The sequence below is a fragment of the Primulina huaijiensis genome, chromosome 2 (assembly GCF_012295235.1).
Source record: "Primulina huaijiensis isolate GDHJ02 chromosome 2, ASM1229523v2, whole genome shotgun sequence".
In the NCBI taxonomy this organism is placed as follows: Eukaryota; Viridiplantae; Streptophyta; class Magnoliopsida; order Lamiales; family Gesneriaceae; genus Primulina; species Primulina huaijiensis.
The window spans coordinates 21,539,278-21,554,468 of record NC_133307.1 but is presented as its reverse complement, the minus strand read 5'-3'; the positions used below and the strand labels follow the sequence as shown (position 1 = coordinate 21,554,468).

The 15,191-nt window shown below is 36.7% G+C and overlaps 2 protein-coding genes across 4 annotated transcripts; one reads left to right on the top strand and one right to left on the bottom strand.

The window, feature by feature from the left end:
- The first annotated feature begins 152 nt into the window (after window positions 1–152).
- On the top strand, window positions 153–7,389 carry LOC140969464 (potassium transporter 7-like). 2 transcript variants are annotated; one of them, XM_073430833.1, is made up of 10 exons: window positions 153–599; window positions 1,209–1,437; window positions 1,529–1,777; window positions 1,922–1,972; window positions 2,458–2,718; window positions 3,474–3,526; window positions 3,642–3,756; window positions 4,006–4,260; window positions 5,580–6,102; window positions 6,631–7,389. In XM_073430833.1, exons 1-10 carry the CDS (start codon window positions 336–338, stop codon window positions 7,178–7,180), a joined length of 2,550 nt encoding a protein of 849 aa, XP_073286934.1. In that variant the 5' UTR covers window positions 153–335; the 3' UTR covers window positions 7,181–7,389. The 2 variants fall into 2 exon arrangements, with proteins under 2 accessions (XP_073286934.1, XP_073286926.1); XM_073430825.1 differs by having other exon boundaries at window positions 155–599; window positions 1,203–1,437.
- Window positions 7,390–8,726: 1,337 nt separating this feature from the next.
- Window positions 8,727–14,678, bottom strand: LOC140969449 (uncharacterized). Of its 2 annotated transcripts, none has more exons than XM_073430810.1 (5): window positions 13,790–14,678; window positions 11,694–11,832; window positions 10,652–11,626; window positions 9,458–9,891; window positions 8,727–8,992 (listed from the first exon to the last, which is right to left on the bottom strand). In XM_073430810.1, exons 1-4 carry the CDS (start codon window positions 14,647–14,649, stop codon window positions 9,496–9,498), a joined length of 2,370 nt encoding a protein of 789 aa, XP_073286911.1. In that variant the 5' UTR covers window positions 14,650–14,678; the 3' UTR covers window positions 8,727–8,992; window positions 9,458–9,495. The 2 variants fall into 2 exon arrangements, with proteins under 2 accessions (XP_073286911.1, XP_073286918.1); XM_073430817.1 differs by having other exon boundaries at window positions 10,652–11,602.
- Between the last annotated feature and the right edge of the window lie 513 nt (window positions 14,679–15,191).

The following is a 15,191-nucleotide window of genomic DNA, read 5'->3' as shown; positions in this document are numbered from 1 at the left end:
TTCTAGTTTTAATCATATTCAATAACTTAAAGATTTTAAAAATAATTAAAAATCTGTCCATATGCTAATTCGTTGCTAATTATTTCTTCAAAACAAATGTTAAAAAAAATAATAATAAAATTTATTACGAAATAATAAAATACAGTTGTCAACCTGGAAAAGCTTGTTTCAGAACGAACCCGAAGGCGTACGTATGTGTCATTCACTCCCCGGGGGTTCATTCCACGTATAGGTTCGAAAAGTAGGCGATTATATCCTGCAGAAGTATCGCCCCGATCAATTTCGAGGAGCCAATGTACATACATATACAATAACTAGAGCTGATCGGCAGACGGATGGCGGAGGAGGGATCGGAGAGGGATAATGGGGGTTTAGCTTCTATGGATTCCATGGAGTCGAGATGGGTCTATCAAGATGACGAGGAAGGGTCGGATGTCGATCACGAAGACGATTATGTCAACGGCGGCGGGGGTTTGCCGCAGCGGGATTCCGATGATGAGGATAATGCGGAGCAGAGGTTGATTCGCACGGGACCTAGGATCGATTCGTTTGATGTTGAAGCCCTAGAAATTCCCGGCGCTCATAGGAATGAATTTGAGGTATTACTCTAGATATTTCTCGAGTCTTCTAGAATATCTACTATATTTCAAAATGAGCGGAGCAGTTTCCTGGTTTTTGTCTATATTTTTGTTACCGGTGTTGTGTCAGTGATAAACAACCTGGAAAGGAACACTGGCAAAGAATTTATATATCATTTAAATCATCTCAGCGAAAAAAAAAAGAAGGCTATTAGGTATGGCGGATGTTGATATGAGGTATATCCAAAGTTAGAATTGTCAAACGGCTCAAAGCTGACTGTAGCTGCTTCATCACATTTAGTTCGTATTTTGCACCATTTTTTCATGTAGAGCTCAGTGAACAAGAAGTAGATGGCCTAATTAACTGTGAATGGAAGGGGAAGTGGTCTTAGACATTGTACGATATTTAGACTGCCTAAATGGTTGTGTTGAATTTGATGTTTTTCATATATCTGACCATGATGCTGCCTTAACTGGCTGCAAAATTGTCATCTCCTTTTTTTCCTGAATTTTTGGCATTAAGAAGTGTTTGCGGGAAAATAACCATTGCAGTTTTGCTAGTACTGAATTTTCTTGCAACAGAGATGTCTATGGGTGTGCTTGTACTTCATTTTGAAATTTCAGTCGCAGGATTTCACCATGGGCATGAGAGTCATATTGGCCTTTCAGACGCTTGGAGTTGTTTTTGGTGATGTGGGAATTAGTCCATTATATACCTTCAGTGTGATGTTTAGCAAGGCTCCAGTCAAAGGGAATGAAGATGTTCTTGGTGCACTATCCCTAGTTTTGTACACCTTAATTTTGATTCCGCTGATTAAGTATGTTCTTATTGTTTTTTGGGCGAATGACGACGGTGAAGGTATACAGTTTCTGAGATTTTACCTTTATGTATATAAAAATCTACGTATGGGTTGGACGCATGGCCAACATTATTTTCCCAATTGGTGCAGGTGGTACATTTGCTCTGTACTCCCTGATTTGTAGACATGCCAAAGTTAGTCTCTTGCCAAACCAACTTCCATCAGATGCTCGTATATCAAGCTTTAGACTTAAGGTGCCATCTGCTGAACTGGAGAGGTCTTTAAAAATAAAGGAAAGACTCGAAGCTTCTCTGACACTGAAAAGGCTTCTTTTGATGTTGGTGCTGGCTGGTACTTCGATGGTGATAGCTGATGGTGTTGTTACACCTGCAATGTCAGGTGCTTTTTAGCAGATCCATTTTGATACATTTTATTATCCCTGCTGGATTTCTTTGGTGTAGGCCAAGAAAGGATCCTTTTGCAATAAAAAAATAATTTTTTTTGCTTATTGAACTTGGTAAAACATCAACAATTTTTTTGCAGTAATCTCTGCTGTTGATGGCTTAAAGATCGGAGTCTCATGGGTAAAGCAAGGTGATTGATCCACTCAACTACTGGGTCTCAGCTAATTCTGTAAATAATGTTCTTTTGTTTCTCTGTTGCTCAACTCTTTTGACATTGGTGAAAATTTGGAAAACTCAAACTTATTATGATCTTTTTTGCATCAAGCATATTCTTCTCATGATTGAATTCCCTGGTCAACTTAAGCTGATATGAGATTCAAAGTACTGAGAACTACCATTCCCCAAAAGTGAGTAATTGGCCTTAGATAATCAATAATGGCTAAACACGCTGAGCTTAGCAATCACAAAATGATCAGTGTTGACCATTGCATTAACCAAACTGCCAGCATCTCCTCTTCCATACTTAATGGATGATATATTGCATTGACTAGATACTGCAGTTGCGTTATTAAACGATTATTCCTTAATTCGAACAATAAATCCATTTTAGGCGCAAATTCAGTCTGCAATTTTTAGTCTAGCTGGCGATTAAGGCTTTCCTTTTTTGAATTGCAGATCATGTGGTGATGATCTCAGTCGCATTTCTTATAATTTTGTTCAGTGTACAGAGGTATGGGACTAGTAAAGTTGGGATTGTAGTTGGCCCTGCCTTGTTCATATGGTTTTGTTCTCTTGGAGGCATTGGCATATACAACCTTGTGAAGTATGATACCAGGGTTCTGAAGGCATTTAATCCAATTCATATATATTATTTCTTCAAGCGCAATTCGACCAAGGCTTGGTATTCCCTTGGAGGCTGTCTTCTTTGTGCAACAGGTATACTCTCTTGGAATCAGTTGACTGTTATTTTCTGCCTCAATCTAGTGTTCCCCTTGGAATGCAGCTTGCTATGTAATATTGTGTAGTTTGAAGTCCATCGCTTTAAATGGCAGATTCTATGATTTTGTTTTGCACATTCTTTTCTCTCTCTATATATTCTTTTAAGTTTTAACAATAACAGATTGGACCATATATTTCTTACTGTATTGAAGTTTGCATCAGAAATGACCCTGAATTCTAATGTGGATGATTTCAGTATAAGAAGTAATTTTTAAAAAAAAGGTAATAAAGGAGAGGCTGAAGTTGCATAGAAAGAAGTTTATGTGTACTTCAGTTTCGTGACTTTATTAATCTCCTCAGAGCAGCTTGTATGTGCTAAATTCTCTATTCTAACTCTTTAATTTGTTCCAAAAGAGTTGTTTATATAAACTTTCAATTATCAAGCTACCATATTCAACTTATGTTGTTTTTAAAAGAATTGTCTTAGAATGTAGCCCATATTCATATGTCTAGATAACTTGGTTTCTGCCACCTCACTTGTGGTACAGTAGCATAAACCTCTCCCAATCTGGGAGAGGCCTGGGTTTGATTCAAGGTGATAGCGAAAAAACCCCCACCCCCGTGATGAAAAAATTACCCGGTTTCTCAAAAATCATCAGTATTGTATTAATGTTGACTGCTATCTATAGCTTATATATTTGTTGTTACAAAATGTGTCTGATTAATTTCTGATGATCAGTTTTATGACTCAGGTTCTGAGGCAATGTTTGCAGATCTTTGCTATTTTTCTGTAAGATCAGTGCAGGTAAACTGCCGTAGTTGATTTGTATTTTTATTCACTGGGTGATATAGAAGATTTAATTTCTTTTTTTTGGAAATTTTATTTTTCTTATTCAAATGTGTAAATATGTTTGTGGCAGCTTACTTTTATATTTCTTGTATTACCTTGCCTTCTGTTGGGATACCTGGGTCAAGCTGCTTATCTGATGGAGAACCATGCTGATACAACACAAGCCTTCTTCTCTTCTGTTCCAAGTAAGCATGATTATTTTTTTATCAACTGTGATTTATTTCCGATGAAAATTTTAATTTAGTGAATGTAAGACATTTCACTTGTTTAGATTTGCTTGCCATGAGCATAAAATTTTCTCTTTCCTGCTAGAACATCTACTGATTTTTTATATTTGATATTAATACCTGTATTTTAATGTGCCTTGGAAGAAGTTCAAGGGTGATGATAAATGACCTCTGAAAATAAGGTGCTTTATTTCTAATGCTCTGCAGGTGGAGCTTTCTGGCCTGTCTTCTTCATAGCCAACATAGCTGCATTGATTGCTAGTAGGACCATGACTACAGCTACATTTTCTTGCATCAAACAGTCCACAGCACTTGGTTGCTTTCCTCGTCTGAAAATCATTCACACCTCAAGGAAATTCATGGGCCAAATTTACATTCCGGTCATGAATTGGTTTCTACTGGCTCTAACCCTGATACTCGTATGCAATATCTCAAGTATTTATGAGATTGGAAATGCATATGGTTAGTCTCTTCACTTATAGTTACAGTTGGGGTTTCTTTTTACCATATTCTTTGTTGTTTTGTTCATTTGCCTAGATGTGTAGCCGATGCTTTCTCTATTGTTGTTTACAATCCACAGCTCGTTATATTCTGTTCATTTCCCCTTGATCTGTTGATTAAGTGCCAATATGCGGGGGCTTGGGGTCCTCACTGTTCCTCATGTGATTTACGTGCAAGAAAATTATAGAACAGAAATATTTTTTAATTAAGCTGGACCCTTATTAAGTAATGTTCTCTTTTCAAATGCTGTATAATTACATCATCCAAATATAATCATGTTATCCATATGTATCATATTTAAATAATTTCATGTTTTGAACAACCAAACTAATACTAATATCAATAGTATACTAAAAGCTATGTGTATATTATCATATGAATGTTCAAAAATCCTTAGCTCCCATTATAGTTCACCATCTCCTACCTCTAGATGAACCTTCCTGGAGTTCCAGGTTTCTATACTTACCTATTACAAATCCACCAGCGAAGAGATACAAAGTCTCGAAGGTGAGCAAACCCGAAGTTGAGTCCCACAAGCACAAAAATCCATTTACCTATAATATGTTTTCAACTCCAAACAACACCTAAGTGTATAATAACATGTGTGGCATGATTACATGGCCCTCGAAGCATACCACGTGTGCAGCTTTACAGACATGAAACAGCTTTTGAAGTGTATATCACAAAAATGCCGGATTATATTTAGAGTCCCTATTTGTTGACTGGTGTCTGTCTATCTTACTTGGATTTCAACCTTAAGTTTTGTGGCTTGTTGTGATATCGATAGGTCAGCAATTTTTTACTGCACTAGTCTCATTTTGTATATGCCAACATCTTGTTAATTAGCTTGAGAACATTTATGTCACATGATTTATAATGAATATGTTGTCCCCCTGTACTTATTCTCAAGATTCATTTTTCATCAGCATTTTCATATAGTCTCTCTGATTTCTTGTTGCTTTTCCATGAATCTGAAAGAAGTTGAGAAAATGCTTGATGCTTCCTGCCTTGTTAATCTATTTGATAGCCGTGGCGCTATTTGTCTCATATTGTAGTCAATTCCATATGGAGAACTAATATGTAATAAACTTTAAGTTAGTGTAATTAATATTACAGTTGGTGATCAGTGGAATCAAAATAGTGAACCCTTTATATTATATCAATATATCTGACTTCGTATTACTCTGTAGCATAAATAATGTTCTAAACCTTTCTATTTACATACTGATCAAACTATGAAAAACTATTATTATGGTAGCTGACATTTCCTTATTTGACAGGCGTTGCGGAACTCGGAGTCATGATGATGACTACAATCTTAGTGACTCTTGTAATGCTTCTTATATGGCAGATCAACATTTTTGTTGTTATGAGTTTCGCTATACTTTTCTTGGGGTTGGAGTTAACATTCTTTTCGTCAGTTTTATGGAGTGTGGGGGATGGAAGTTGGATCATTCTGGTGTTTGCCATTGTAATATTTTTTATAATGTACGTTTGGAACTATGGGAGTAAGCTTAAGTATGAAACAGAGGTAAAGCAAAAGATGTCGATGGATTTATTGCGGGACCTAGGTCCCAACCTTGGAACTGTCAGAGCTCCTGGCATTGGTCTGCTTTATAATGAGCTAGCAAAGGGGGTACCAGCTATATTTGGACATTTCCTCACTTCTCTTCCTGCTGTGCATTCAATGATCATATTTGTATGTATAAAGTATGTTCCTGTATCTGTTGTGCCTCAGAATGAAAGGTTTCTGTTTAGGCGAGTCTGCCTTAAAAGCTACCACATGTTTCGTTGCATTGCCAGGTACGGTTTCTCCTGCAATTGTACCATATGTAGCATAGCCTGAATCTCATCTTGACTGGAGTAGGTAAAGACAATTTGCATCCATCTGTTTGACAAGTGAGATAGGCTGTTGCAATGGTTAATTCTGCAGATATTTAAATATATTTGACAGTTTGATTGTGCTAAGACGTAGGAAGAGTGTCTTTTTATTTCTTTTAGCCAGCTTCCACATTTCCAGAGTTTATGATATTCTATGTTTAGCTTGCACACTATATAATGAGGTACTTGTGTCTTCTCTAAGTTGCAACCGTTCTATATTCTTTTCCAGTGGGGCCTTCTTTTGCAACTTCTAGATCATTACCATAAATTATTGGGTGCTGCACAAAATGTTATATGAGGATATACCATCATATATCTACATCCCCTCGCATTACTCATAGGAGAAAAACATCTAAATAGAGGAATGTTGTCTACATCTGTTTAAAGATGTTGACGTAGCAGCAGCTGGCCAACTATGTAGATATGATGGTTGATTTCATATTTTGACAGATATGGTTACAAGGATGTTCGCAAAGAAAACCACCAGACCTTTGAGCAGTTGCTGATCGAGAGTCTTGAGAAGTTCATTCGTCGGGAAGCTCAAGAAAGGTCATTGGAGAGTGACGGTGACGACGACTCGGATTCTGAAGAAGAGCGTTCTTTCTCAAGAATTTTAATAGCCCCCAATGGTAGTGTTTATTCACTTGGTGTCCCTTTACTGGCCGAATTCAAGGATGCCAACAAGTTCATCTCTGAATCAAGCATATCAGAAGGGGCTGAGCAAGGGTCGACCGCTGATCAAGCTGCTATAGAAGCTGCTATAGACTCGGAGCAAAGTCTTGAGAAAGAGCTTTCTTTCATACGCAAATCCAAGGAGAGCGGGTTCGTGTATCTTCTTGGTCATGGAAATATCAGGGCAAGGAAAGATTCCTGGTTTATCAAAAAGCTTATCATCAACTATTTCTATGCTTTCTTAAGAAAGAACTCAAGGAGGGGAACCGCGAATTTGAGTGTTCCTCACGCACATCTGATACAGGTAGGCATGACGTATATGGTATGAAGCAAACTATAATAGTACCTGCGCTCTTTAGACACAAAGCTGACATATTCGGCGGTTGGTTCTGTATGATCAGGTTTCAACTCATTTTGAAACTCTTCTAACTGACAAATTTGCAATTTTTTTTGTAGTTTTGAGTTTTGATGCTCCTGCTTTGGTCTTTGTGGTCGTGTAATTATGTCTGAAAGAAATATATCAAATTGATCAGTTGATGGTCGCGGTGTGAAATTTAATTAGGAACATATATTTTCTTCTCCTGCGATCTTCGCGGAGCCGAATATTGGATATAGTGCGAGTCTGAGACACTTCAGAAACTAAAATGCAACGGGAAAATGGTGTTTTTTTTTACCCTTTTTAGTAATCTAGAAAATTGTTTTAAAATAAAAAGAAGATTATATAGGTCACAAGGCTATTTATTTTTGACATTGGTCAACCTCCGGAAGATAACCGTAAAAGTTGCTAATTGAGAAGAAAGGCCGGCCGACTTTTTTCATCTGAGTTCGAACAGATGATGATTTACTCATCATTATTTAAATATCGTTTTTATTAATAATATTTAAATTTCACATATTGTTTATATATGCTATACAAGAAAAATGATTTATAAATATAAGAAAAAAAAATTTATTAAATAAATTTTTTAGTTGTGAAAAAAAATCATAAAAAAATACTGAGATAAAGTCATAAAATTATGATAATTAAGTTTTTAATATTAAAAAATAATCGAGGAAAAAAAAGAATTTACATAATTTTTAAAATATATAAATATTTTTAAATAATTTCAAAATATTTTTTTCAATTGTACTTTAATATTTTAAGCAATTTTGAAAAGAAAAAATAAGTTATTTTGTTCACGTAACCCAAATCTCACTAAATGCTAATCCCGCTTTCAAATTCTATTACACCAAAACTCAAAATGATATTTTCTAATTTCAAATCCCATAAAATTCCATGAAATCCATGGAACCAATAATACTGTTTAAACCAAAATATGATAAAGCTTGGATAATAAGGTGATAATTGAAAAATTTTTTGAAGGAAAAGATAACTTGAGGGAAAGAGGATATTTATTTTGTAGGTGGTCTTAAAATACCACAATATTGTAATCTGAAATAATAAAATTTCGTAAGAGATCCAGTGACCCTCTAAAAACCATTTTTCACCAGCATCGAAAGAGAAGAATAAAAGAGATCGAACTTTGGCCTAAGTAGTCTCACCCACTTTCTCCCTGGAAGTGGTTCAAGTTCGAACCCTCTCCATCCCATAATTTAGGAAATTCAAAAAAGAAAGAAAAAAAGAAAGAGAAGAATAAAAAGGTCATCGCCCTACGACATTTCTCAAACATTGTACGAGGTAACCATAATTGTCTCCACTTGCAAAACGACCAAATCATTATGCTTAGAATGCGGCTATAAATTATATTATTGTCATCAACTATAATTTTAATAAAATGACAAACTCTCGATTTTGCAACGCATGTCAGCAAATCAAGAGCATGAGAACATACAGCAAGCTCCAAAAATTAAAATGCAGATGCAAATATATGATATAAAATGATACGCAAGTTTTCTTCTTCCAAAAGTCAGCAAGTAACTGGTATCCCGAACAACAGTTGAATCTACAAATATGGAGACGAGAGCGATAGAGACTGCATGTACATTTGACAGATAAATTAACTCCTAATGCAATACGAGGGGGTGATCGACACAACTTAGCAAGCCATACGTACACACACCGAGAAGGACCTCTTTTCGGCACAAGATTAACTACAGTTCTCCAACAAGTCTGGAAACTGCTCCCCCGGAATATGTAGCACTGAGATGCAAGAATTAAAGAACAATCAACAACAAATTATCGATATGGCCTTGAAAAGTGATAAAAAAAACGGATGTCTTAGATGGTTATCAGAAAAAGCACATGCAAAGTCAGATTGGAGACAAGTGGCGGCACATAGGGTAAGTTATTATAACGGATTTATTGAGAAATTACAAATTGTAATCATTTGGGATGTGAGAAACCTTCATCGTTTATATGAAGACCAGTATAACAAAAGCTGTACTACATGAAAGTGAACCAAATGAACCAACTTATAAGAATATGAAAAAGACGCAGCTAAAAACTGAAACAAAAATTTGGTCGTGCCATCGGTTCTACCTTTAACAGAGTTCCCATTTTAAGCAAGGACAAATCATCTCGCTAAATCAGCAACGTCACTCAAACCACGTAATTTATTTCTATGCAACCTTTTGCCTTTCACACAGAATGGGAATAATCAATTACCTTCGAGAGCAGAAGCTGATAAGCCAGTAACACCAGAATCAGAAACCACGAGGATTCATGGAGAGACCACCATCCAAGTGCCCAGAGATTTTATCCTTGCAAGTTGGACACATATAGCCAATGGATTCTGATGGAGCTTCTGATTCAACACTGTCAAGTTTGAACTCTGCTCTGCACCATACGCACACCGTTGTTAGCTGATTTGCATCTAGTGCATTAAACGTAACGTCCTCCGAACCAAATGTAACTGAGGAATTAAACCCATCAACAATCCCAGCAATATTTCCTAAATTCATGGAGCTTCCTGAAAAAGATTGCAACTCTTCTCCATTCATAAAACCGTACTTGAAGGATTCCAGGTCATCAAACCTCAGCTCCTCGAATTCTGTAGCATTCCCAAGCTTCTGACCAACCAAAGAAAATTCATGTTCTACCTGCAGTTATTGCATTTAGATAGAATTTATTAGCACAACATTAAATTTATTCAGGGGGAAAAAGCGCCACTACAGTTGTATAATGAGAAAAGAAAATGGATGATTTTGCATAATCCTGGAAATGTATTTTGAGTGCACGTACAGAGTTAAGCTCGTTGGCATTTAGAAAGTCACAATAAATAGGATGCATTTTATAATTGACAAGACAAATAAAATCATAAAAGAAGATATCAGTTTCCGCACAGGAGAGAGATATTCGGCACTTGTAATCTTGTGCGGTGAAAATAAAGTTTGCCAAAAAAATTTAATCATAACAAACAAGATCAAGAAGTGTTACATTTTCTTAATTCTAATAATGAATTTGATTTCAAACACTTCAATCATCACAAATGATGGATACGACAGAATGTGAGATTATTCCCCTTCCAAGCATCTCGACTACACGTTCATCACAAATCATTGGAGATGACGAAACTTGAGATTGTTCCCCTTCCGAGTATCTGAAATACACATTGTTCATCCATCATCACAAATCATTGGACATGACGAAAAATGAGATTGTTCCCCTTATAGCATCTCAATTACACATTGTTTATCAGGGCTTAGTTAGTTAGTGGCCAAAAGGAAGTAGTGGAGACCAGCCTACCAGACTATATGAATTTCATGTATGCAACAATTGAGTCCAGGTACCTACAAAATGATTACCCCCCCCCCCCCCAACCCAAAATAATAATGATAAAAATATTAGCGAATTATTCACCTTATTCGACATAGAGTCCAAGGAAGGGAAGAACTGAAAGGATTGAGTCAAGGGCACAGAAGCAACTGCACTTGGAAAATCAATTTCTCCAACAGTTAATCCACGAGCATCTTCTAGATGATCATTACTTGGATTTGAACATCCGTTACCAAAATTCATCTCTATATTACTCTTTCCAATGTCACATGACCCAATATATTCCGAGTCATTTACGCACTTGTCATCTATTTTAATGTCCACATTTGAGGTGTAATCATTTATCACAATACTATCAGTATCCATAATGGCTTGGCTACCATGTGCATTCAAGTCTATGTAAGCAGATCTGTCAACCTTATCTTCTTCCTGTACTACAGGAGCAGAAAACAAATTTAATTCGTGACTACCACAGGCAACAGGAGTTTCTTCCAAGTTAAATGCAACAGGAGGAAGATCTTTTTTGGTTTGTTCACAAGTTTTAACTTTTGGGGTATCATATATTGAACTTTGGGCTATTTCAACTAACGCATCCATTTTTGATGGCCTTGGAAGCAAAGACTCCTGCGATGAAGATTTTTCATTCTTCTGGATGCTTGGAGGAGCAGTTATTTCACTGGAATTTTTCCCAGAATTCCTCACATGGACACCAACATGACCATTATAACTTCGCCTTTCTTCAAAGACCTTGTGACAGAACTGACATTCATATTTCCCATCTTTGATGATCACTCCTTCCCCAACAGGAGTCCCAATTCTGCACCTTTTCGTTGTCTTTTGGTGGAATGCAAACAGATGCTGCAAGTACACATTCTTCTCATCAAAAGTCAACTTGCATTTGGCACATTCAAAGATGTCCTGAACCTGAACTTCAGGAAGGTTTTCTATGCTCTTTGAGCATTCTTTATTCTCATGTGCACCAGATGAGGCTCTATCCAAAGTAGAATGGGGTGGCATGTCATGACATGTGACATCCTTTTTGATAGCAGAATGCACATTCTGTTGCATATCCAGTTAGTTTCATTTAACAAACTAATAGTGAAGATGATAAACACTAAGTGCTTACCTTTGCAGTTGACTCAACACATACCTGCTGAATGCTATAAGTCTTCTGATCCCTTAGAAGATCTGCATCACCACTCCCAAAATAGGATTTCAAAAAGGATTCAGCCTCCTGGCATGATAAAAATTGTTGTCCAGTAGGGCTGTGGTTTTTTTTTTTTGGAGGTGGGGGAAGGGCAGGGGGAAAGGGGAGAAAGAACAGATAAACGGGTTAAAAAATGTAATAATTTAATCAAAACTAGAAATCAAAGAAAAACTGGAAAATATGAATATAGGGGATGAAAATGGAACTGCTTGCCAGACAACAAGGTAAATGGGTAAATGCTTTTCAAGAAATGTTTTCGGCTTTAGAATAATTAGCAGCGGTAACAAATCTGACCGATCAATCACTAATTCACATTGCCTAGCCATTATATCCACAAACAAATTAGTTTCACAAATCCCAATAGCAGCGTTAATAACAAAACTGAGAGAAACCTTTCTAGAGCTAAGCTGAAATAGTAAACAATGTCAGGTTTGTTAGCTGGCATCCAACCAGAATCAGATATTTTCAGAGGGGCAAAAACCAAACAGATACAATGTAGGATATCTGAGGAATATAGACTCTTGACCATGGAATAAATAGAAGGCTTAACACTCCAAATACAAATTTTAGAAACATTGGGACTTGCTAGACATATGATATTTCTAATGAAATAAATTTCTCTTCTCAAAAGTGACTATTTTAATCAGATTCCACTTATGAAAATTCCTAAAGGTCAGAAAATAAATACAAAATTATTGCAGCATCGACGTCATTTATTTGTTCTTATAGCTAACATCAAATGCAATTCAAGAACTTCTAAACATACCTGATGGTTGTACTTTGCTTCAATGTTTTACATAAAGCAGACTATTACCAATTCTGATTTCCTTTAATTTTTCATCCTCTGCAGGCTGTTCGACACCTAGAGTATTGCTTAGAGTCCCTCATCCGCTTTATTCGTCTAGTAACACGGGGGTCTCTAAACACCTTCTAAGTCTTTGTTAAACATAACAATCGAGTTAAGTTTCAACATGTCCGCCATTCAATAGTTCGTATTTGTAGCGTTTGATTCCATTTCGGATAAGCTGACAGAAAAAAAGCAGTAATTTCCCTTGCTCTAAGATTAATTGGTCCTAACTAAGGGATAAATGTAGTGAACTCATTAAGACAGCCAGAAGTTAAGGGCAGAGCTTTATGTTCTATCGAATGCTGTCTCAAATGTTTCCATATATGTCAAATTAGTAGATTTTATACTGACAAAGAGTAGCTTTTCGCATTATATAATCATGAGTATGGTGGGAAATAAAAACAAACCCACCAGGAGGCAGGAACCAGCCGAAAAGTTAACCCCAAAAGGCATTACAAAGTAAAGTTGTCACATGTTCACCCGAAAAAGATAAAAAAAAAAAAAAAGAAGAAGAAACTTGCTAAGTTCCACAAAATGAATAATAATACTTCAAATTTTGTATTTTCTATACTGCCGCACAAACCAAAAATGTTCATCTCTCAATATATGTGCAACTGCACAGCACAAACTTCAATATGTGTTAAATCCGTTAACTCCTCCCAGTTCCATTATCAAACATATGCATCCTCCACATGGTAAATAAATTGATCCATTCATTGATTACAGAGCCTTCAGTGCAAACTGTGGAGCTTTTTGTGGTTACTACCCGTAGAAGAGACTGTGCAACTCTTCACCGCCAAAATATATCATATCCAATGAATTGCACAGAGCCATATTTCTTATTCATCCGATATTTTATTAGGAGACCATCCTTCTGGTTTTAGAAATATCAGCATCACATTCTTTCTCATCCAATACCCACCTTCATGATGATAAACAAAAGTTCTTTTCTTATTCATCAATTGCTCCAGATTTGATCTTTCATTTTTGTCGATGCATATAAATCATTTTAGATATATACATTGATCACTTAGTCAGTGGTAGAAGGCTCATGAACACTACAGTGACAAACATAGTAGTGCAGAGAATTGGGTAAGTATAATCATAAAAGTAAACATAGATGTTCTCACATTATGAAAATTATAGAAAAAAAGCCGAATTCTACAACCTTATGTATCTGCGGCAATAGATGGAAGGACGGAAATCTCGCCTCCTGATTCCAAGCAAGAGCTTCCAGCCAATGGGCAATGAATCTCCAAACATACCTGCATCAACATATTTCCTCTTCTTTCTAGTGCTACACCATTGCCCCTCCAAACTCCATAAAAACCCTAAAACATCCTCCTCGGTTACTAATCCCGCAGTCCTGCTCCTCAATTCTTGAGCGAATAGTTCATCACCATTCTTCTCCAATTCCTCAAAATTCACCACCTCACCCTTATTATTCACTTTTTGCAGCTCACCACCGACGCCACTCTCCAAAAAACCTTTTCTGTTCAAATTCTTGTCTTTTCTCGCCCTTTTCCGCTTCTTCTCCGCTGCATGGAGTTTGATCCTCAGATTTTCTTGTAATCCTTGAAAAACTGGTTGCTTGGAATCCTCCGTCACGGAAAGCATCGCCTCCGCATGCGGAGGAGCCGGAGGCGGAGCAGGTTGGGGAGGATTGTGGTTGCCATTCATAAAGTGCTTCAGGTAATGGATGATAGAGTGGTTCACGGGGTCGGAGGAGGGGTAGGAATCACGGGGAGGTTTAAGGGATGGGTGTGGGCCGGGAAGTCGGAAGTGGGAACGGTGCAGGAGGCGCGAGTAGGTCTGTCGGCGGCTGCCGGCGGACTCGTTGAAGAGCGAGCGATCGAGTTGGGGACAAACAACATCGTCTGTACTGCGTAGGTCGAAGGAGGAAGCCGAGCAAAGAGAGAGAGCTTGCAGTTCCAATTGGGAGAGCCTTGTGATGTCTATGCACTTCAAAGCTTCCACCTTTAAACACGACGAGGATCGTGCTGCTTCGGCCGAGGCAACACTAGCCATGAAAACCGTTCACGGTACGGGAAAATGTATGCTACAACCGATTGTTACTCCGGTCATAAAAAAAAATTTATTTTATATATGATTATTATTCAAATATCTGAAAATATAATTTTATTTTCTATAATTGGGATGATATTTTATATTTGAATGACATTTCAATTTTATTTACTACTTTTATATAAATTTTTAATTTTTTTTGCCTCAGTAGTACTAACAATTTATTTCTTGTTTGATTTCAGTGAAAAACAGTAGGTCTATTGTGAAACGCTCTCACGAATCTTTATTTGTGAGACGGATCAACCCTACCGATATTCACAATAAAAATTAATACTCTTAGCATAAAAAGTAATATTTTTGTATGGATGACCCAAATAAGATATTCGTCTCAAAAAATACGATTAGTGACACCCTCTCACACAAGTTTTTGTCTGTGAAAAAACCTGGTGTCTCTAATTTAAATAAAAATTTGAATTTTATCAATAAACAGTCCAAACTGATCATCCTACACATCGCTATTGAGAAAAAAAAGTAACATTAATTTG

Coding starts and splice junctions, on each gene's coding strand:
- LOC140969464 (XM_073430825.1), top strand. CDS start 336: ATGGCGGAGGAGGGATCGGAGAGGGATAATGGGGGTTTAGCTTCTATG. Junction 2,719..3,473: donor CTGTCTTCTTTGTGCAACAG/GTATACTCTCTT, acceptor TTTATGACTCAG/GTTCTGAGGCAATGTTTGCA. Junction 3,757..4,005: donor CTTCTTCTCTTCTGTTCCAA/GTAAGCATGATT, acceptor AATGCTCTGCAG/GTGGAGCTTTCTGGCCTGTC.
- LOC140969449 (XM_073430810.1), bottom strand. CDS start 14,649: ATGGCTAGTGTTGCCTCGGCCGAAGCAGCACGATCCTCGTCGTGTTTA. Junction 11,833..13,789: donor TATTGCCGCAGATACATAAG/GTTGTAGAATTC, acceptor AAAAAACCACAG/CCCTACTGGACAACAATTTT. Junction 11,627..11,693: donor GTGTTGAGTCAACTGCAAAG/GTAAGCACTTAG, acceptor GATATGCAACAG/AATGTGCATTCTGCTATCAA.